The sequence below is a fragment of the Vombatus ursinus genome, unplaced genomic scaffold (assembly GCF_900497805.2).
Source record: "Vombatus ursinus unplaced genomic scaffold, bare-nosed wombat genome assembly UNPS02014784.1, whole genome shotgun sequence".
NCBI classification, from domain to species: Eukaryota; Metazoa; Chordata; class Mammalia; order Diprotodontia; family Vombatidae; genus Vombatus; species Vombatus ursinus.
In genome coordinates, this window is record NW_020954562.1 from 31,509,012 (window position 1) to 31,532,963 (window position 23,952).

The 23,952-nt window shown below is 34.2% G+C and overlaps 1 protein-coding gene across 5 annotated transcripts in view; it reads left to right on the forward strand.

Moving 5' to 3' along the window:
- The window catches only part of SPOCK3 (SPARC (osteonectin), cwcv and kazal like domains proteoglycan 3), a 706,138-nt gene that overhangs the window by 385,540 nt on the left and 296,646 nt on the right, over positions 1-23,952 (forward strand). For 4 of the 5 annotated variants that reach the window (XM_027866933.1, XM_027866928.1, XM_027866929.1 and 1 more), the window contains one exon: positions 20,693-20,816. The exons of the other annotated variant lie outside the window; for it this stretch is intronic. In XM_027866933.1, the coding sequence (XP_027722734.1) occupies positions 20,693-20,816 (124 nt within the window). The remainder of the gene's footprint in view (positions 1-20,692; positions 20,817-23,952) is intronic. 5 annotated transcript variants of the gene reach the window in all.

Below are 23,952 nucleotides of genomic sequence, written 5' to 3' on the forward strand. Positions count from 1 at the left end.
TGAAATCAACAGAACCAGAATCAAGTCTATTTTAAAAATCAAATTAAAAAAACAAAGAAAGGAAAAAAGAGAGACAGAAAGCTAAACAAGGATAAATTTAATACAGGCCTGAACTGTGACAAAAGTATCTTTTTGGTTTAATTATTTTTTCTTAATTTTTTTTGGACTTGTGTTTTTAAAGACTTCTGTGTGTTGGGGGAATGGTATAACATTTTGACCCTTGTTTTGGATGTATATGTGTGTATATATACAACATATTTATATATATAATATAATATATGTAAATATATTTATTTATATGTTAGCATATTTGTATGCATATGTACACATATAAATATATGTTTATTGATAGTTATTAAATTTATAACAGTTTTTAAGAGATTCCTGGAAGGTAGGTATTCTTCATTACTGGACAACTGACTGATTTGGTATTATATACATGTAGTTTCTTGATGGTTTTCAAGTCCTGGCTCTTCTGTTCTGGTTCTCTAATCCACAACGTTTAGTTTTGCCTGCTTCTATTGACAACTCTCTTAATTTCCCAGACTAGTATTTGGTTTGGGCTCCATTCTGCTTCTTTGAATTTTAATTCCTAGCTCCCTCCCCACTTTGCTTCATTCCAAATAACTCTCAATGCTTATTCTTGATTTATCATTGCTGAGAAATTAGACATTAAACAACTCACTCAACCTTTACCTCTTTGGGTTGCTGACTGGTAAACTCTCACATGCACACACACACACACACACACACACACACACACACACACACACCCCATACTCCCACTCTGCAGTGGCAGTACTTCAGCAATGAGTGACTAGCAGGGTAAGCACAGATATCAGAAGAATTCAAGCAAACAGAAAAACAGGGCCAAAAGGAATCAAAGCCAAAGATGATCCCAAACCCTAAAGAACAAGGAGTCTATGAGAGTTAAATGCACAAGGCAACAAGGAGCAGAAGAATAGAGTCATGTACTTTTATCATAGAGACCTCACACTTTAGCTTTCTGCCCTTGCTGTAGGATTGTACATGGTTTCTGTGTAGTAGGAACCAATTCTGGGAGAGCTGTGTTCCACGTGCCCAAGCAATTGGACACATATGTCGGGGGTAGGATGTGCATGGGGAGAAGAAGAGGTACAAAGATGAGGAAATTCTGACATCTTGACCTGGTTCTATTTCAGTCTGTTTAATCATGTATTGATGGTCCTCCTCATCCTACCCCCAGCATCCTTAAATCACTGCTACCTTTAAGAAGCTATACAATCTAATCCAAATGTATGCATTTGGTTGGAAAAACAACAACAGAATTAATCAAAATAAAGGAAATTCTGATTAAAATATTCCCCCATAGAATCTTATGTGCTCTAACTTAGCCACATAGGTTCTTAGTGATGTTGCTAAAGCTGGATTTCCTTTTAATCAATTCCACAATGTGAAAATTTCCATACCCTGATGTCTCTTTGCTAAAAGAATATCACACTGTAATGTACTAAACATTTAATCCATCTAGGAAACCTTTGTATGAATAGAATATGTTTTTCCAATGTGCCCAAAGGAGCATGGGGACTATGGTATGTGTCCTCCCAAGCCTCAGCAAAACTTAGTAGACTTGAATTCACAGGCCTGTAGTGGCATTAACCAAAAAAATTTCTTTGAAATGTAGATATGAGGGGAGGGGTTCTGAACCTTAAAAGTTATTTAAAATGAGTTTTATTTATTTTGTCAACAACAGAGCTTGCACTGATGTTACTTTGCCATTATTTAGACATTGTAAATAAGGTTTCCTTAGATGTGCTGACAGCTTCATGAGCTGGTTGTGACAACACCCTATGTCCAATGAAAAGGAATAGGCAAGTGGGGAGCAACTATTTTTTACAAGGGAGAATTAGAAGGAAATTGAGCGAACGAACAAATTCTGTTACTATTTTTACAATTTAGGGATATTAACTCTTTGAAATACTCTTTTGTTTTATAATTGTTGTTGTTGGCTTTTTTTTTAAGAACTCTTTGTTTTGATACTTGGAAAGATCTATAAGGAAAGGTCTTTCAAAGCCAATAGGCTTCAGGGTACCTTCCCTTTAGCCTTCCTTTTGCCCTTCCCCAAGGGCCACCCATACTGCCATGTTGTCTAGACCCCAAAAAGGGGTCTGGAGGTAGTAGCAAAGTGGGGGTGACTCTCCTCTTTCTCTTTCCCTCACTATTTCCCCAACCTGTGCTTCTTCAACCTCACAGAACAACCAAATGGAAAGGAGCAAAACAGCCATTCACACACTACTTGGATGAGCTGAGAGACACCAACTACAAGACTTCTAGGGAGACAGAAGACCAACTACACTTTGCATCAGCCTTACCACTGTATCCTAAAGTCATCTAGGTCTTACTGTCTGCCTTGATATTATGCCCTCTTGATCCCTTGGCACTGTCATCAGACCTACTCATGCACTTACCCTAAGACCCCCTAAGTATTGCCATCTGTCCTGTCACTGCACCCTTAGGATATCTGGACCTCTTAATCTGCCTGCAACTCAATTCTTTTAAATGTGTTGTCTCCCCCATTTGAAGCTCTTTGAGAATAGATATTGTCTTGTTTTTGCTTTTTTCTGTTTGTATCCCCAGATTTTAGCACAGTGTCTGTGCTAAACAGTAACTGTTCAGTGAATGTTTTTTTAATTTATTTTGTAAATGGAGTCTTCCCTTGTAGAACACAACTCCATGTTTCATAAGCTGGTGGAGCCCAAAACTTCAATAAATGATGGCCAGCCTTGTAGTGATTAGCAAGACTAGTGCCAGAAGATGGACGTATAGTGAAGAGTTTCCAACTTGACAGAATCTACCAGAATATGACCTCTAGTGGTACAACTTTCAGGGTCTCAGATTAAATTCGATTATAGGATAAGGCATCAAAAATAATTCAGTGAAGTAATAAATAAAAACTCTGTACTAAATAGTTCAGTTCCAAAACATATTAAACAATGCATGTATTTGGGTACTGAGAAGATAAGGAGCTTACAAGTTAGTAAGTGCAATATGACAGCTATAAAAATGTAACAGAAATTTGACTTTGAATGTGTGCAATAGAAGCACAAAGTTACTATAAAGAATTCAAAAGAGTGATATTTCTACCTAGAAGGATTTGTAGATGAGATCTGATATGTAGGATTTCAACCGGCAAAGATGTGTGATATAGAAAAGGAAGAATCAAGACATAGAAGATGATATGAACTACAATATTAAGACAAGAAAATAAAGGGTGTGTTTAGGGAATAACAAGTAATCAGATTTAGCCAAATCATTTAGAACATGAAAGTGAACACTAAGAGATACGGCTAGAAAGGAAGATTAAAGAAAGAGGTTAGAGGAACTCAAATGCCAAACTGGACTTTATTTAATTGGCAATGAGTAGTCATCAAATCTTTAAGCAGGTCGAATGTGTGCATCAAGAAAAGTAATCTGGCAATAGAAAATAAGATGAATTAGAAAGGTTAGACATAGCAGAATAACAGACTTGGTTAGGAGGCTATTGAAAACTACAAATGAAAAGCCTGACCAGGCTCCCAACCATTTTGGAATGGTTAGGAGGGAACAGGAAAGGAGATATTGCTGAGGTGGCGTACAGAGGGAAAATCCTTGACACACAGATTTACAGGGAGTGAAAATGCAGGGTTAGAACAGAATTTAATATGCTTCAGGTATTTTTTTTAAAGTAGGGGTAGCAGTTCTCAGACAAAACAGTAGCAAAACAGACTTTAATAAAAGGGATAAACAGGGAAATTACATTATACTTAAAGGCGCCATGGACAATAAATTAATATCAAGAGTTAATATGAATTCATCAAAGAACATAGTATCTAAATACCTAAAGGAAATATCAATTGATTTGCAGGAATAAATAGACAGTAAAACGATAATATACACAGATCTTACCTTATTCAGACATAGACTAATCCAATCAAAAGATAAATAGGAAAGAAGTTAAAGACCTGACTAGAATTTTGGAAAAGTTGAATATGATAGATCTCTGGCAATTATTAAACAGAAGCAAAAAGGAGTGAATGTTTTCTAGCTATGCATGACACCATTACAAAAGTTAACTGTTTATTAGGGCCTAAAAAGGTAATAGACAAATGAAGAAAAGTCAAAATATTAAACACATTTCTTTTTAACCATGACACTATATATGTATATATACACATATATATGGGTGTGTACACATATAGGTGCATATGTATTTAAAACAGAGCATTTGAAGAAAGGATTAAAATTAATTGGAGGCTAATTAATTTCTAAAGAATTAATGAGTCAAAGAGCAAGTTATGAAAACAATAGAGAATTTTATCAAAAAAAAGACAACAAAAATGAAACAACATATCAAAACTTTTAGTATGTATCCAAAATAACCTTGAGAGGAAAATTTATATTTATAAGCTCTCTCTTCAACAACAACAAAAAAATATGAAAAAATAGATGAATGAACTAGGCACATGATGGGAAAAAAAAGAAAACTAAAATTTTTAAACCCCCAAATAAAAACTAAAATAGAAATTCTGCATATCAAAGGAGAGATTATCAAAACTGAAAGCTTAAGTGGTAAATAAAACTGGAAGTTGGTCTTTAAAAAATAAACTAGATAAGCCATTACCTACTCTATTTAGAAAATAAAGAGAAAGGAAAAAAATACCAAATTTTCCAGCATCAAAAATGAAAAAGATGTTACAACAAATGAAGAAGAAATATAGGAAATTATTAGAAATTTGTCCAAGTATATGTCACAAAAATTTGTTATTTAAATTAAATGGATGAATATTTACAAAAAACAAAATAGCCAGATTTAGAAAATAATAAAGAGAGAATTTAAATAATTCAATTAAAGAAAAAAAAATTGAACAAACAATAAGAGAAACCCTTAATGGAGAACAACAATAAGCCAGGACCACATAAATTTGCAAATGAACTGTATCAAAGAGTCAAAACACAATCAATTATAACACTGAAATACAAAAATACTGTTTACAAAAAATTTACAACACTGTTTACAAAAATAGGAAAAGAGATCCTACCTAATTCCCTCTATGATTCAAATATGTTCTTGATAACTAAACTATGAAAAGAGAAAATGGAGAGATAAAATGATGACCTAATATCTCTAAGGAATATTAACTCAAAAATTTTTCAATGAAACATTAGCAAAGAATATATAGTAACATCTCAAAAAGATTATAAACTGTCCATTTAGGATTTATTTCAGGAATGAAAGGTTCATTCAATATTAAGTAAACTATCAACATAAAAATAAATTGCATGATTTTATCAATAAATGCAGAAAAAGTTTTGGAAAAAATAAATCCATCTATGTTAAAAATACCAAAATGCATAGGAATAAGTGGATCTTTCCTTATTATGGTGAGTAATATCTATCTAAAACCAAAAGCCAGCATTATATGTCATGGAGATCATCTAAAGTTCTTTCCAATAACATCAAGGGATAAAACAGGGATGTCCATTATCACATTGTTGGTATGTAAGTTGTATCAATAAAATAAGAAAAAAAGAAATTGAAGGAATAAGCATAGACAAATAGGGAACAAAATAACCAATTTGTTCAGATGATGTCCTGGTCTACCAGAGAACCCTAGAATGTCAACTAAAAATTAACTGAAATAACAAATTGTGTCAACAAATTATCATAATATAAAATAAACCCACAAAAATCAGCAGACTTTCTATACTTTCCCAACAAAACTCAGAAGGAAGAGATAGAAAGAGAAATTTCATTCAAAATAACTAGAGAACGTATAAAATATTTGAGCCTACTTACTAAGACAACAAGGAATTACAGAAGTTCTAAAGAATCATGTACTGTTGGTAGGAGTCCAATAAAGTTGGGATGAGGGGTGTGAATGGAAGGAAGAGAGAAAGAAAGAAAAAAGAGAGAATGCAAGGGGGGGTAAGTAATAGTCTCACAGTTATTTAATTTTATATGTTAATAAATCATATATGGGCAGCTAGGTGGTGCAGTGAATAGAGTGTCAAGCCTAGAGTCAGGAAGACTTATCTTTGTGAGTTCAAATCTGGCTTTCATACACTTACTAGCTTTGTGACTCTGGGTAAGTCACTTAACCTTGTTTGCCTCAGTTTCCTCATTTGTAAAATGAGCTGTAGGAGGAAATGGCAAACCACTGCAGGATCTTTTACCAAGAAAATCCTAAATAGGGTCACAAAGAGTCAGCCGTGACTGAAACGACTCAACAACAACATTTTTCTAAAATCCCATCTTTTACAGTAAGTCTTTCCCAATCTCTCTTAATTCTAGTGCCTTCTTTCTGTACATTATTTCCTATTTATTCTGCATATATTATTTTTGTACATATTCGTTTGCATGTTATCTCCCATACTAGATTGTGAGCTCTTCAAAGTCAAAGACTATCTTTTGCCTCTCTTTGTATCCCCACTTCTTGGCACAGTGCCTGGAAGGTGCTTACAAATGCCTATTAATGGATTTGACAAATTGACTGACTTGAAGGAAAACCAGGTGTTTCAATTTATTTCTGAAGAAATTTCCTGAGATGTTGATGCTTTCACAGTGAAAAGCCACCACCTTCTTAAACAAGAAGATTTGCTTAATTAGAAAAGTTGCCAGGCGCTTCCAAGACAGGGCTACAATCATTAGTCACCAGAATCTACCATCTCCTTGGAAAGTCAATGATCTCTTGATTACTAAGTTCAGTGACCCTTTCTAGGTCGTCATCCTTGGCTTTTCAGCAATTTGTGACACTGTCATGCCCTCCCACTCCAACTACTACAACCATGCTCTCTACCCTTAGCTTCTATGACACAGTTCTCTCGTGTTTTTACCATCTTTCTGATCATTCTTCAACTTTTTTTTTGCTGATTGTCATCCATCTCCCACCCACTAATTGTGGGTGCCACCACAAGTTTGTCCTAGATCTTTTTTTCTTTCCTTTCTACAATCTCTCTCTTGGTCATGTCATCAGCTCTCATGGGTAAAATAATCACATTTATGAAGATGACTCTCACATCTATAGATCTAGCTCTAATCTCTGTTGATTTCAAGTCCCACATCATCAACTGCTTGCTGACTTTTCTACCTAGAATACTGCTAGCATCTGCCTGGAGCCCTTTGTAGTGCTGCTTCCCTTATTTTTGCTAAGGCACTGGGAGACCCATTTGCTGTAGAATGCCGAGGCACCAGAATCTCCTACTGGTGTGCTAAAGTGGGTCTTTCCACTAGCTGGCTGGACAACTCCTGTTTCATACTGCTCCCCTTTCCCCAGGGTAAGAGGTGCCTTTCCCATTAATCCCTCTAGCTACCTGGGCTACTGCACTGCTGCACCCCATCTTTCTTCTGGTTCAGCTGTTCCAGGGTTTTTTCTGGGGTGATATTTTCTGGGTTTTCAGAGGTTGATAGGGGAGGGTGAGAGCAACTACCTTTTTACTCTGCCATCTTGGCTCCCGGAAGTGGAAGTCAAACTGAATCTTTATTATGACATGTAGAAGTGGTATCCATAGACAGAAGGTATGGGTATATAAGTTGACTTTGATGCGATGATAAAAAAAAAATCTAATTCAGTGAAGAAAGAGATTGTAGTGGGAGAATAAGAAAGGAGAAGACAGAAAAAGGTCATTTACATGACATGAAGAGGCACAAAGACCTATTACAGTAGAGAGAAAGAAGGGAGGGAGATGAGCATTTTTTGAACCTTATTTTAATGTGATTTGGGTGAAAAAGGGAATGACATACTCAGTTAAGAGTAGAAGTATAACATCCTATAGAAATAGGAGGAGAAAGGGGAAAGAAAAGGGAGGGGTAGATAGAAAGGATGAAAGAATTAGTAGGAGTAAAGGGAAAGAAAAAGGAAGGAGCTGATAGAAGGGAGGACAGATTGAGGGAGGCAGTGTTCAGAACAAAAACTCTAGTGAAGAGAGAAAGGGAGAAAGGAGAGAGAAGAACAAAATCAAGGCAGAAGATAGGATGGTGAGAAAGACATAGATAATAATCATAACTTCGAATGTGAATGGGATGAACTCTCTCATGAAATGGAAGTGGATATCAGAGTGGATTAAAAACCATAATCCTACAATATGTTGTCTCCAAGAAACACATTTGAAGCAGAGGGATACAAATAGAGTAAAGGTAAAAGGCTGGAGCAGAATATATTATGCTTCAGTTGAAGTAAAAAAAAAAGCAACAGTAACAATCACAGTCTCAGAAAAAGAAAAAGAAAAAGAAAAATAGATCTAATTAAAAGAGATAAGGATAGAAACTACATCCTGCTAAAAAGGATCATAGACAATGAAGTAATATCATTGTTAAACATATATGCAATGAGTGGTATGGCATTCGGATTTTTAGAGGAGAAGTTCAGGAAGTTACAGTAAGAAATAGATAAGCAAACTATACCAGTTGGGGGCCTCAATGTCTCCCTCTCAGAACTAGATAAATCTAACCATAGAATACATAAGAAAGAAGTTAAGGTTGTGAACATAATACTAGAAAACTTAGATATGGTAGACCTCTCGGGGGGGGGGAATTGATTTGGGATGGAAGGGGACATACCCTTTTCTCAGTGAGTACATGGTGCCTACACAAAAATTGACCATATACAAGGGCATAAAAACCTCATGATCCAATCCAGAAAGGCAGAAATAGTAAATGCATCCTTTTTAAATAGTGTTGCAATAAAAATTGCATCTAATGAATGGCTATGGAAAGGTAGACAAGAAATTAATTGCATAATCTAATCCTAAGCAATGAGTGGGTCAAACAACAAATCATAGGAATAATCAACAACTTCATCCAAGAGAATGATAATAATGAGACAACATACCAAAATTTAAAGGATGCAGGGAAAGTGGTTCTTAGGGGAAATTTTATGTCTCTGAATGCTTACATGAAAATGATAGGAAAAAAGAGTTCAATGAATTAGGCATGCAATTTTAAAAAAAAAGCTAGAAAAAGAATAAATTAAAAATTCCTAATTAAATTCCAAATTAGAAATTCTGAAAATCAAAAGAGATTAATAAAATTGAAATTAAGAAAACTATTGAACTAAAAAATAAAACTAAGAGCTGGTTTTATAAAAAAAACAATAAAATAGATAAACTTTTGGTTAATTTGATATAAAAAAGAGGAAAACATAATCACTCACTATCAAAAATGAAAATAGTGAATTCACCACCAATGAAAAAGAAATTCAAACAATAATTAGGAGTTATTTTGGCTAACTGTATGCCAAGAAATTTGACAATCATAGCGAGATGGATGAATATTTGCAAAAATATAAATTGCTCATATTAGTAGAAAGGGAAGTAAAATACTTAAATAACCCCATCTCAGAAAAAAAAATTGAACAAGTCATTGATGAACTCCCTAGGAAAAAATCTCCAGAGCCAGATGGATTTACAAGTGAATTCTATAAAATATTTAAAGAACAATTAATTCCAATACTATATAAACTATTTGGGAAAATAGGAAAAGAAGGAATCTTACCAAATTATTTTTATGACACAACAATAGTCCTGATACCTAAACCAGGAAGAGACAAAACAGAGAAAGAAAAATTTAAACCAATTTCCCTAATGAATACAGATGCAAAATTCTAAATAAAATATTAGTTAAGAGATTACAGTAACTTATCATGAGGATAATATGTTATGACCAGTTGAGATTTATACCAGGAATGCAGGGCTAGTTCACTATTAGGAAAACTGTTAGCAAAATTGACCATATCAATAAAAAATAACATAAATCACATGATTATCTTAATAGATGCAGAAAAACAATTGAAAAAATACAGCATCAATTTCCATTAAAATAAAAAAAAGCACTAGAAAGCATAGGAATCAGTGGTGTTTTCCTTGCAATGATGAGTAGTATCCATATAAAGCCATCAGGAAACATTACATGCAACGGGGATGAGCTCAAAACATTTCCAATAAGATTGGGGTGAAACAAGGATGCCTATTATCATATCTGTTATTCAATATTATACTAGAAATGTTAGCTTTAGCAATAAGAGAAGAAAAGAACTTGAAGGAATTAGAATAGGTAAAGAAGAAAAAAAGGTATCACTCTTTGTAGATGATATGATAGTATACTTAGAAAATTCTAAAAAATCAACTAAAAGCTACTTGCAATAATTAACAATTTTGGCAAAGGTCCAGGATGTGAAACAAACCCACATAAATCATATGACATCTCTACATATTACTAACAAGGTCCAAGAGCAAGAGATAGAAAGAAAAATTCCACTTAAAATTACTGTACACATTCTAAAATATTTGGGAGTCTACTTGCCAAGAAAAACCCAGGAACTATATGAAGAGAAATACAAAATGCTTTTCACATGAATAAAATCACATCTAAACAATTGGAAAAATAGCAGTTGCTCATGGATAGGTTGAGCTAATAAAATAAAAATGACAATTTTTCCTAAATTATTTTACTTATTTGGTGCTATACCAATCAAACTACCAAAAATATTTTATAAAGCTAGAAAAAAAAATAACAAAATTCATCTGGATGAACAAAATGTCCAGAATATCAAGAAAATTAATGAAAAAGAATCCAAGAGAAGGTGGCCTAGCTATACCAGCTCTTAAATTGTATTATAAAGCAGCAGTAATCAAAACTACTTGGTACTGGCTAAGAAACAGAGGGGTGTATCAGTGGAATAGGTTAAGTACACAAAACACAATAGTCAATTACTATAATAATCTACTCTTTGATAAACCCAAAGACTCCAGCTTCTGGGATAAGAACTCACTATTTAAGAAATAATTGCTGGAAAAACTGGAAAATAGTGTGGCAGTAACTAGACATTGACCAACATTTTACACCATGAACAAATATAAAGTAAAAATGAGTACATGATTTAGATATAAATCGTCATACTACAAACAAATCATGAGAGCAAGAAATAGTTTACTGTCGTGTCTATGGAGAATAGAAGAGTTTATGATAAAAAAATTAGATAGTGATAGAGAACATTATGAAATGCAAAATGGATACTTTTAATTACATTGAATTGAAAAGGTTTTGCACAAACAAACCCAATGCAATCAAGTTTATAAGGGAAGCAGAAAGCCAGAAAATAATTTTTAAACCAGTGCCTCTCACAAAGGTCTCATTTCTAAAACATATTGAGAACTGAGTCAAATCTATAAGAAAACAAATTATCCCTCAATTGATAAATGATCAAAGGATATGAACAGGCAGTTTTCACCTGAATAAACTAAAGATATCTCTAGTCATATGAGAAAAATGCTATAAATCACTATTTATAGAGATGCGAATCAAGACAACTCTGAAGTACTACATAACACTTATCAGATAGACTAATATGACAAAACAGGAAAATTATAAATTTTGGAGAAGTGGGGAAATTGGAACACTAATGCACTGCAATACAACAAGTCTGGTGAGCAATTTGCAACTATGCTCAAAGGGATATAAAACTGTGCATTCCCTTTGACCCAACAATGCCACTTCTAGGCATTGTGAATGTAATGGAATATTATAAGAAATGATGAATGAGCTGACTTCAGAAAAACCTGGAAAGACTTGTATCATCTGATGCTGAGTGAAATGAGCAGAACCAGGAGAACTTTGCACACAGTGACAGCCACATTGTGGGATGACTAATACTGATAGACTTAACCATTCTCAGCAATACAAAGATCTAAAACATCTCCAAAGGCCTCATGATGGAAAATGCTATCCATATCCAAAGAAAGAATTATGGAGTTTGAATGCAGATTGAGGCATATTATTTGCTATTTTTTTTCTTCTGTTGTGTTTTGTTCCCTCTTTCTGGTGGTTCCTCCTATTGGTTCTAATTCTTACTTACAAAATCTCTAATGTGAAAATACGTTTAATAGAAATGTATATTTATAACCTATATCAGAATGCATGTAGTCTTGGGGAGGGTGGTGGGGAAGGAGCAGGAGAAAAATTTAAAACTCAAATGCTTATGGAAGTGATTGTTGATAATTCAAAATAAATTAATTAAAAAATAGATTAACCCAAAGAGCAAAAGGGGTCAAAAAAGCCAATAAGGAGAAGAATGACTCAAAAAACATAATTGGCCAAATGGAAAAAAAAGGTCCCAAAGCTCACTGAGGAAAATAGTTCTTTAAAAATTAGAATGGAATAAATGAAAGCTGACTCTATAAGAAATCAAGAAATTATGAAACACAACCAAAGGAATGAATAAATAGATGACAATGTGAAATATCTCATTGGAAAACAACTGACCTGGAAAATAGATCCAGGAGAGATAACTCAAAAATTATTGGACTACATGAAAATCATGATACAAAAAAAGAGCCTAGACATCATCTTTCAAGAAATTATCAATGAAAAATGCCTTAATATTCTAGAATTAGAGGGTAAAACAGAAATTGAAAGAATCCACCAATCACCTCCTGAAAGAGATCACCAAAGGAAAACTCCTAGGAATATTATAGCCAAATTCCAGAGTTCCCAGGTCAAGGTGAGAATATTACAAGCAGCCAGAAGGAAACAATTCAAGTACTGTAGAAACACAATCATGCTAACACAAGATTTATCAGCTTCTACATTAAGGGACTGGAGTGCTCGAAATACGATATTCTATAGAGCAAAGGAGATAGGATTACAACCAAGAATCACTTACTGAGCAAAACTGAGTATAATCCTTCAAGGAAAAAATAGATATTTAATGAAATGGAGGACACTGAAGTATTCTTGATGAAAACACCGGAGCAGAAAAAAAAGGAATTTCTTTTTTTTCTTTTTTAAAATATTTTTTATTAATTCATTTTGATTTATCAACAATCACTTCCATATGATTTTGAGTTTAAAATTTTTCTTCCCCTTCCTCCCCACCACCCTCCCCAAGACAGCACACAATTTGATACAGGCTATACAAACACATTCCTATTAAACATATTTTCACATTAGTGATGTTGTAAGTAGAAATTAGAACCAGTAGGAGGAATCACCAGAAAGAGGAAACAAAAGTCAACAGAAGAGTAAAAAAAAATAGCAATTCAAATTCCATAGTTCTTTCTTTGGATGTGGATAGTATTTTCTATCATGAGGCCTTTGGAGATGTCTTAGATCCTTGTATTGCTGGGAAGGGTTAAGTTTATCAATATCAGTCATCCCACAATGGGCTGTTATTGTGTACATTGTTCTAATGGTTCTGCTCACTTCACACAGCATCAGACCATACAAGTTTTTCAAGGTTTTTCAGAAGTCAGCCTGTTCATCATGTGTTATACCACAATGTTATTCCTTTACATTCATATACCACAACATGCTCAGTCATTCCCCAATTGATGAGCATTCTCTCAATTTCCAATTCTTTGCCACCACAACAAAAGTTGCTATGAATATTTTTGTACATGTAGGTCCTTTTCCCATTTATATGATTTCTTTGGGATATAGCCCTAGAAGTGCTATTGCTGGGTCAAAGGGTATGCACATTTTTATAGCCCTTTAGGCATAGTTCCAAATTGCTCTCCAAAATGGTTGGATCAGTTCACAACTCCACCAACAATGCATTAGTGTTCCAATTTTCCCACATCTTCTCCAACATTTATCACTTTCCTGTATTGTCATGTTCGCCAATCTGATAGGTGTGATGTGGTACCTCAGAGTTCTTTTGATTTACATTTCTTTAATCAATAGTGATTTAGAGCATTTTTTCATATGACTGTAGATGGTTTTAATTTATTCATCTGAGAACTGTCTGTTCATATCCTTTCACCATTTACCAATTGGGGAATGACTTGTATTCTTATAGATTTGACTTAATTCTCTATATATTAGAAATGAGGTCCTTATCAGAGAGACTGGTTGTAAAAATTCTTTCCCAGTTTTCTACCTTCCTTCTAATCTTAGTTGCACTGACTTTGTTTGTGCAAAAACTTTTCAATTCAATGTAATCAAAGTTGTCCATTTTGCTTTTCATAATGGCCTCTATCTCCTGTTTGTTCATGAATTCTTCTGTTTTCCATAGATGTTATAGGTAAACTATTCCTTGCTCTCCCAAGTTGCTTATAGTATCAGTCTTTATATCTAAATCATGAACTCATTTTAACTTTATGTTGGTATATGGTGTGAGATTTTGGTCTATGCCTAGTTTCTGCCATAATCTTTTCCAGTTTTCCCAGCAGTTTTTTTCAAAGAGTGCTTTCTTATCCCAGAAGTTGGGGGTTTTCGGTTTATCAAATAATAGATTACTATTGTCATTGACTACTGTGTCTTACATATTCCACTGATCCATCACTCTATTTCTTAGCTAGTACCAAGCAGTTTTGATGATTGCTGCTTTATAATACAATTTAAGATCTGGAATGGCTAGGCCACCTTCCCCTGAATTTCTTTTCATTAGTTCTGTTAATATTCTGGAACTTTTGTTCTTCCAAATGAATCTTGTTATTATATTTTCTAACTCTATAAAATAATTTTTGGTAGTTTAATTGGTATGGTACTTAATAAGTAAATTAGCTTAGGTAGAATTTCATTTTTATTATATTAGCTTGAAGGCTAATATGAGCAACTGATGATTTTGTCAATTATTTAGATCTGACTTTATTTGTGAGAAAAGTGTTTTGTAATTGTGTTCATAGAGTTCCTGGGTTTCTTTCATTAGATAGACTCCTAAATATTTTATAATGTCTACAGTAGACTTAAATGGAATTTCTCTTTTAATCTCTTGCTGTTGGGCTTTGTTGATAATATATAGAAATGCCAATGATTTATGTGGATTTATTTTATAGTCTGCAACCTTGCTAAAATTGTTTATTATTTCAAGTAGTTCTTTAATTTGATTCTCTAGGATTCTCTTAGTATATCATCATGTCATCTGCAAAGAGAGATAACTTTATTTCTTCTTTGCCTATTCTAATACCTTCAATTTCTTTTTCTTCTCTTATTGCTAAAGCCAACGTTTCCAGTATGATATTGAGCAACAGTGATGATAAAGGACATCCTTGTTTCACCCCTGATCTTGTTGGAAAAGCTTCTAGCTTGACCCCATTACATGTGATGCTTGCTGAAGGTTTTAGATAGATGCTATTTATTATTTTAAGGAAAAGTCCATTTATACTTATGCTTTCTAGTGTTTTTAATAGGAATGGGTGTTGTATTTTGTCAGTAGCTTTTTCTGTATCTATTAAGATGATCATGTGGTTTCTGTTAGTTTTGGTGTTGATATGATCAATTATGCTGATAGTTTTCCTAATATTGAACCAGCCCTGTATTCCTGGTATAAATCCTACCTGGTCATACTGCATTATTCTTGTGATAAGGTTCTGTAATCTACTTGCTAATAATTTATTAAGGACTCTTCTACCTCTCTAATTTGACTTTTAAAATCCTTCTTGAGCTCTTCTAAGAAGGCTTTTTGGGCTTCACACTAGTTCATATTCTCTTTTGAGGTTGCAGATGTGGGTTTGTTGACAATGTTGTCCTATTCAGAATTTCTGTCTTGATCTTCACTCTTCTAATAATATGAATCTAAGGCATGTTTCTTTTAATCATGGTGTTTCTTTGTTCCCTGACCTTTAAAGAGATTGAGATCTCCTGCAGGGGAACAGAGATCTCTGACCCAAGCTTCTTGTGTTGGGAGCCTAGGTTTTAGTCACTGGCTTTGTGTGCTGGGGCCTCTGATGTTCTCAATTGGAGGCTGTAGGGTTCTGGCTGCTTAACTGGTGTTGGGCTGAAATCAACAAGGCTGGAACTTTTGGTCAACTCTAGATTGCCTGCTTTTCCTTTCCTTTAGTTTTCTTCAGCTCCTTTCAGATGAATGTTGCAGGGTGTTTATCCACCTGAGGCCCTTTGTAGTGCTGCTTCCTTTATTTTTGCTGAGGCACTGGGAGACCCATTTGCTGTAGAATGCCAAGGCACCAGGATCTCCTCCTGGTATGCTAAAGCATGGCTTTAAGCTAGCTGGCTGGGTGCTCCCCATTGGGTACTGTTCCCTTTCCCCTAGGGCAAGAGGGGCCTTTCCCTTTAATCCCTTAAGCTACCTCGGCTACTGCACTGCTGCTCCCCATCTTTCTTCTGATTAGGTGTTCCAGGGTTTTTCCTGGGGAAATATTTTCTGGGATTTCAGAGGTTGATAAGGGGAATGATATGAACACAATTACAAAACACTTTTCACAGAAATAAATTCAAATCTAAATAATTGTTAAAAAAAAATATCAGTTGCACATGGGTAGGCTGAGCCACCATAATAAAAATGACAATTCTACCTAAGCTACTTTACTTATTCAGTGTCATACCAATCAAACTACCAAAATATATTTCATAGAGCTAGAAAAAATAATAACAAGATTTGTTTGGAATAATGAAAGGTCCAGAATATCCAGGGAATTAACGAAAAGAAATACAGGGGAAGATAGCCTCTCCATTCCAGGTCTTAAAGTGTATTAAAAAGCAGCAATCATCAAAACTACTTGGTACTGGCTAAGAAATAGAGATGTGGATCAGCAGAATAGGTTAGTTATGTCAGACACAGTAGTCAGTGACTACAGTAATCTACTATTTGATCAACCCATAGACCATAGCTTCTGGAATAACAACTCACTCTTTGACAAAAACTGCTGGGAAAAACTGGAAAAGAGTATGGTAGAAACTAGGCATAGACAAAAATCTTACACCATGTACCAAAATAAAGTTAAAATTGGTTCATGATTTATACATAAAGGCTGATGCTATAAGCAAATTGGGAAAGCAAGCAGTAGTTTACCTGTCAGATTTATGGAGAAGATAAGAATTTATGATCAAATAGGAGATAGAGAACATTATGAAATGCAAAATGGATAATTTTGATTATATCAAATTGAAAACCTTTTGCACAAACAAAGCAATGCAACCAAGGTTAGGGGGGAAGCAGAAAACTGGGAAGGAATTTTTACAAACTAATATCTCTAATAAGGACCTCATTTCTAAAATATATAGAGAACTAAGTCAAATTTTTAAGAATACAAGTCATTCCCCAATTGATAAATGGTCAAAGGATATGAGCAGGCAGTTCTCAGATTAAGAAATTAAAACTATCTATAGTCATATGAAAAGAAAATGTTCTAAATCACTATTGATTAGAGAAATGCAAATCAAAACAACTCTGAGGTACCACATCACACCTATCAGATTGGCCAACATGACAAAACAGGAAAATGATAAATGTTTGGAGAAGATGTTAAAAATTTGGAACACTAATGCATTGCTGGTGGAGTTGTGAATTGAACCAACCATTTTATAGAGCAATTTGGAACTATGTCCAAAGGGCTATAAAATGTGCAGACATTTTGAATGAGCAATAACACTTCCAGGGCTATATGCTAAAGAGAGCATATGGGTAAAGGACCCACATGTGTAAAAATATTTATAGCAGCTCATTCTGTGGTGGCAATGAATTAGAAATTGAGGGGATGCCCATCAGTTGGGGAATGGCTGAACAAGTTGTGGTATATGTATGTAATGGAATACTATTGTGCTATAAAAAATGATGAGCAGGTGCACTTCAGAAAAAAACCTGGAAGGTTTTGTATGTACTGATTGCTGAGTGAAGTGAGCAGAACCAGGAGAACATTATACACAGTAACAACCACCTTGTGTGATGACTAACTTTGATAGACTTAGCCCTTCACAGCAATCCAAGGATCTAAGATATCTCCAAAGATCTCATGATGGAAAATGCTATCCACATCCGTAAAAAGAACTATGGAGTCTGAATGTAGATCAAAGCATACTATTTGCTCTTTTTTCTTCTGTTTTATTTTGTTTCCTCTTACTTTTGGTTCCTCCTGTTGGTTCTAATTCTTCCTTATAACATGACTAATGTGAAAACATCTTTAATAGGAATGTATATGTAGAGGCTATATCAGATTGCACACCATCTTGGGCAGGGAGGGTGGAGGGAGGGGAAGAAAAATTTAAAAATCAAAAGTGTATGGAAGTGATTGTTAAAAACTGTAAATATATTAATAAAAAAGAGGGAAAAAAAGAAAAAAAATAAAGTTGAACTGTTTATATTCCTGCATGGAAAGATGATGTTTGTAACTCATGAAACCTTTGTCAATATTAGGGTAGTTGGAGGGGAAAAAATTATATGTATGTATATATAAATATAGATAGATAGAGGGCACAGGGTGAGTTGAAAATGAAGGGGTCATATCTGGAGAATAAAATTAAGGGGTGAGAGAGGAATATAATAGGAGAAGGAGAAAGGGAGAGGTAGAATGGGGTAAATTATCCCCCCCAAAAAAAACAGAAAAGAAAAGGCTCTTACAGTGGAGGGGAAACAGGTGAAGGTGAGAGGGAGTGAGTGAATCTTATTCTCATAGGATTTGACTTAAGGAGGGAATAACATACACACTCAATTGGGTGTGGAAATCTGTCTTACCCTACAGGAAAATAGGGGGGAAGGGGACAAGAGAGTAGGGGAATGATAGAGAGAAAGGCAGATTGGGAAAGGGAGTAATCAGAAGCAAATACTTCTGAGAAAGGACAGGGTCAAAAGAAAGAACAGAATAAATGAGTGGGCAGGACAAGATTAAGGGAAATAGGTTAGTTTTTCACAGCATGTCTACTATGGAAGTGTTTTGCATAACTGCACATATATAACCTATATTTAGTTGCTTGCCTTATCAGTGAGGGTGGGTGGGGTGGGAGGAAGGGAGAAAATTTGGAACCCAAAGTTTTAAAAACACGTGTTTAAAAAAAATGTTTTCACATGCAACTAGGAAATAAGAAATACAGAAAATGAGGTACTGATATCCATCCTGCCTACAGGAAAATTGAAGGGGAAGGGGATAAGAGAAGGGGGGGGGAGAGATAGAAGGGAAAGTAGACTAGGGGAAGGGGTATTTAGAATGCATGTCATCTTGGGGTGGGGGAAGGGGTGAGATGGGGTGAAAATTTGGAACTCAAAATCTTGTGGAAGTAAATGTTGAAAACAAAAAAATAAATAAAAATTCCCATAAAAATAAATAAATACTTAAAATATATGCCTATTAGTTGGTTTTAGAATGCCACCTGGAAGATCTCTCACAAAAGGCATTGGTTGTTGTCTTTTGTTCTTGAAGAGAACCAAAATGACATCATTTTATTGGATTTCAAGGTGCTGTGTGAATGTTCAACTGTGGCTGATGAGAGCAATAGGATTTTGAAAAGCTCTACCTACAAAAAAAATAGACTTTATTGGGAAGTCACCTTGTTACCTAAAAGTCTTTCACATTATCTTGACCTCACTCTGTGTAGTATATCTAGGAACTGTTAACAAGGAAAACATTGAGTAGAAGCTCTTTTGAGGAGTTTAGGATTAATTCTAATATTTTGTTCCACTCATTCAAGCAAGCATTTATTAATCACTTACCAAAGCCAAGTCACCCTGCTAAGTGTGAAGACACAAAGACAAAATAAAATAGTTTCAACCCTCAAGGAGATAATTTTTCCTGGAGGATACAAAACACCTTCCTTGTCTGTATCAACCAGAGCTCCTAGGCCATGGGAAATAATAAAAATAAAGTGTTATAGCCTGAGAAGTCAAAAAAAGGAGAAACAGAAAATGAAAAGGAAGGGGAAAGAAGACATAATAAAAAATCATATACTTTCTAGTTGATTTTGCCCTAACCTTATTGAAGCCAGCTATTGTCCCTTGGAACATGGTGTCTGCTGGAGGTGTGGGACAAAGAGAGACAGCCACCAATTTGAACTTGATGAGAAATGGATTCTGTCTTTTGGGACACATCAGTCAAGCAATTTGTCCAAGAGCTAAGTGAACAAACTAAAATGCAGAATTCAAGTCATTATTTTGATATATATCAAAAATTAAACAGAGAGAGAGGAAAGAGGAGTGGTTTGCCTGTATTCTCCAGAGCAGAACCTGGTCCTTTCACTTTTTACCTTTTTCTCTCTTTTTGGGGGCCAGGGAGAGTAAGGAGCTATTGCTTGTAGTCATTTCTGTACTAGCAAAGTTATATTTAATATTTCAAAAGCTGCAATACACAATATCTTCCTACATTAGTAGTAAACTTCAAATGACATCTTTTTTCTGTTCTTTAATAATCCGTATTTGTTCTGACATAGATTGAGCATGAATAATAGGTAAATAATCAATTGTGGTCCCTGTTCAGATATGACAATTTCCATTTGCTCTCCTCATAATGTGCAATGATATTTGGTCTTTCCAATCTTACCAGAACTGGTGGCTAATTTTCTGTTGATACCCTCTCTCTGTCTCTGTTTCTGTTTCTCTGTCTACACACACTCTCTCTCTCTCTCTCTCTGTCTCTCTCTCTCTCTCCCTGTTCTTGAACTACAGAAACTTTCAAAATTCACTTCACATTAAAATTAGACTATAATGTCTATAATCTCTTTGTGTTTAAGATGGCATTCTGTATAGGAAATAAGTTGAGTATTTTTAAGTTAAACCTTTTATAGATAATCCTTTTATTTTAGTGGTGAAAGAGATCTTAAATTATTAAATAATTAAAAGTATTTCTCCATAATGGAATTGAGCAGCAATGCATTGGTCAAAAAAAAAAATCTAATAAGGTAACATGGACAAATGCTTCTAATTTTCTTTTTAAGGTCCTGGATAGCAGTAAAGGAAAAATATAATAACAGGTAGCCTTGTTATACTTGTCTAAATGTAGTCTTTTTTTTTTTTAACAGTATGAATGAAGCTGGATTAAATCACAAACAGTGGAGGGGTCCTGTTTCATCCAGTTGCAAGCAATGTCCAATGGTTTTCACCAATCCTGTTTGTGGTTCAGATGGTCACACTTACTCTTCACAGGTAAAAACAAATGTCATCATTCAATTAACAATTTTAAATAATAATACACTTCAAAATAAGAGTTCCCTTACAGAGGACTAAATCTTAGGTCATAGGACTTAAAGATAGGAGGCATCTTAGAGGTCATCTGTTTCAAATACTGAATCTGCTCCTGGGTGACCTTGGATAAATCATGTCGCATCTCTGGGGTTTAGTTCCTCATTTATAAAATAAAGTAGTTATGCTGAAAGAGATCACTAAGCTGTTCTTCCTTGTTTTTTTTTTCTTTCTCTTTAGTTCTTAATCCTGTTATGTCTTTCCTTATTTCATCTTTGTCATTAACATAAGTAATTGGTAACAGTATCTCAAAAATATCACCAGTTCTAAATATGGTAATCCTTTACCAGTATTACTAATTCTAAAGCAAATTTTCTTTTAAAATTTAAAGACTCAAGTTACAGATAAACTCAAAGATTCAAGCACTAAATGGCAAATTTCCATAATTGCTGACATGTAAGAAAAGAAAAAAAATCTTAGAATGTAAGAATTGCATGTATGTTTGTTGTTATTGTGGTTCAGTCACTTCAGTGATGTCTGATTCTCTATGATCCCATTTGGGGTTTTCTTGGCTAAGATACTAGAGTGGTTTGCCATTTCCTTCTCCAGCTCATTTTGCAGATAAGGAAACTGAGGCAAACAGTTTTAAGTGACTTGCCCAGTGCCTGAGGTCAGATTTGAAGTCAAAAAGATGAGTCTTCCTATCATGTTATAAGAAATAATGAGCTGTGCAGACTTTATTTTTTTTATTAATTTATTTTGATTTATTAGTAACCACTTCCATATGCTTTTGAGTTTAAAATTTTCTCCCCCTTCCTCCCCACCACCCTCCCCAAGATGGTGGACAATCTGATATAGGCTATACATTTACATTCATATTAAACATATTTTCACATTAGTGATGTTGTAAGTAAAAATTAAAAGCAATAGGACTAACCGTGAGAAAGAGGAAATAAAGCTCAATAGAAGAGAAAAAAATATACCAATTCAACTTCCATAGTTCTTTCTTTGGATGTGAATAGTATTTTCCATCACAAGGCATCTGGAGATGTCTTAGATCTTTGTATTGCCAGGAAGGGTTAAGTTTATCAATATTAGTCATCACACAACGTGACTGTTATTTTGTACAATGTTCTCTTGGTTCTGCTCACTTCATTCAGCATCAGATCATACAAGTCTTTCCAGGTTTTTCTGAAGTCAGCTTGTTCTTCATTTCTTACAGCACAACAGTATTCCATCACATTCATATACTACAACTTGCTCAGCCATTCCCTAATTGATGGGCATCCTCTCAATTTCCAATTATTTGCCACCACAAAAATAACTGCTATGAATATTTTTGTACATGTGGGTCCTTTTCCCATTTGTGTGATCTCTTTGGAATATCACCCTAGAAGTGCTATGAGCAAGCAGACTTCAGAAAAACCTGGAAAGACTTGTGTAGACTGATGCTGAATAAAGTGAACAGAACCAGGAAAATGTTGTACTCAATAACAACTACTATGGAGTTAGAATGCAGATCAAAGCATACTATTTGCTCTTTTTTTTCTTGTTTTATTTTGTTTCTTCTTTCTTGTGATTCCTCCTATCAGTTCTAATTTTTAATTTTAATAGGATTTCATGCATTGGATACATCATTTGGGGAGCATTTATTTGGAGGATGTAGTCAAAAATAGCCCAGGATGAGTAGGTTGTAATCTACACCAGTGGAAGGTGGGCACATTTCAATGGAATCGCAAATCCATTGACATTTCTAAGTAGTAACAACTTTTCTTAAGAGAGACATTCTGGAATATCAAGAAATATAGTATGATTGTAAATATAATTAATTAGAAACTGCATGTAAAATTGTGTTTGGACCTAATAATCTCTCTTTTTTGCATGTAGTTACTACTTTGAAAATATGGATTGATTTTAATTCAATAAACATAATAATAATGGCAATTTATAATATTTGCATATCCATGAAAATACTCCTTTCACAAACTATTCATGTTGCTTCTCTTATCATAGTAACATGAGTTAGGAAGACTCATCTTTTTTTTTAATTAATCAATTTATTTTTAGTTTTCAACATTCATTTACATAAGCTTTTGAGTTTTAAATTTGTTTCACTCTGTCTTTTTGTGGGTTCTGCTGCTTTAGAATGTGTTTAGAGCCATTTTTATAAGTATTTGGAGTGGTTTTGGGGAGAACTCAAGCAAGTCACTGTTTTTACTCTACCATCTTGGCTCTGCTCCACCCTTTCCTCTTTCAAAAGACAGATCTCATACAGAGTAGTAAATTGGAAAGACGATTCAGGCAATGGATGAATGAATTGGAGAAGTGACATACTACACGAAACAATATTAATCTGTAATTGCTAACAATAATACAGGTGAAAAGTGAGGAGAGACTAGACTGCAAGGGATACAAAGAGAATAGAAAGAAAATTAATGGATTAAAGTAAAATTTCAGGAGTGAAATGAACCTGGTAACTGGTTGATTGGTTGTGAAAAATGGAAGTTAACATACAAATGATTTCAGAGAAAGAGAGAGGGAGTTCCATCAGGGGAAAGGCAAGAGATAATTTTTTTGAGAGGATGGCAATGATAAACTAAATTGTAAGAATATTTGATTTCCTTTCAATACCTTTTTAAAATCTAAATTTTATTATTTTTAATTTTAAATCACCTATTTTCCCCCTCCCACTGGGAAAAAAAGAGCAAAAAAACAATTTTTGGGGTGATGAGTAAGCATAACCAAACAGAATTAGTTTCCACAAATACCACATTCAAAATTGCATTGTTCAATATGTTTATTATTCCCTCACTCTGTTTTTCAGGAGATGGGGAACATTCTTGTACCTCTGAAATAATGGTTGATCATTGAATTGGTTAGAATTCTTAAGTTTTTCAAGATTTTTAAAATTTTAATTTAATTTATTTTTTTTTAATTTTTAACATATGTTTTTAAAACTTTAGTTTACAAAATTTCTCCCTTCCTCCCTCCCCACCCACTCTCATGGAAAAGGCAAGCATCTCAATACAGGTTATAGATGTATAGTCATGCAAAACATTCCCATAGTAGTCATGTTGTGAAAAACTACGTTTATTTCCCT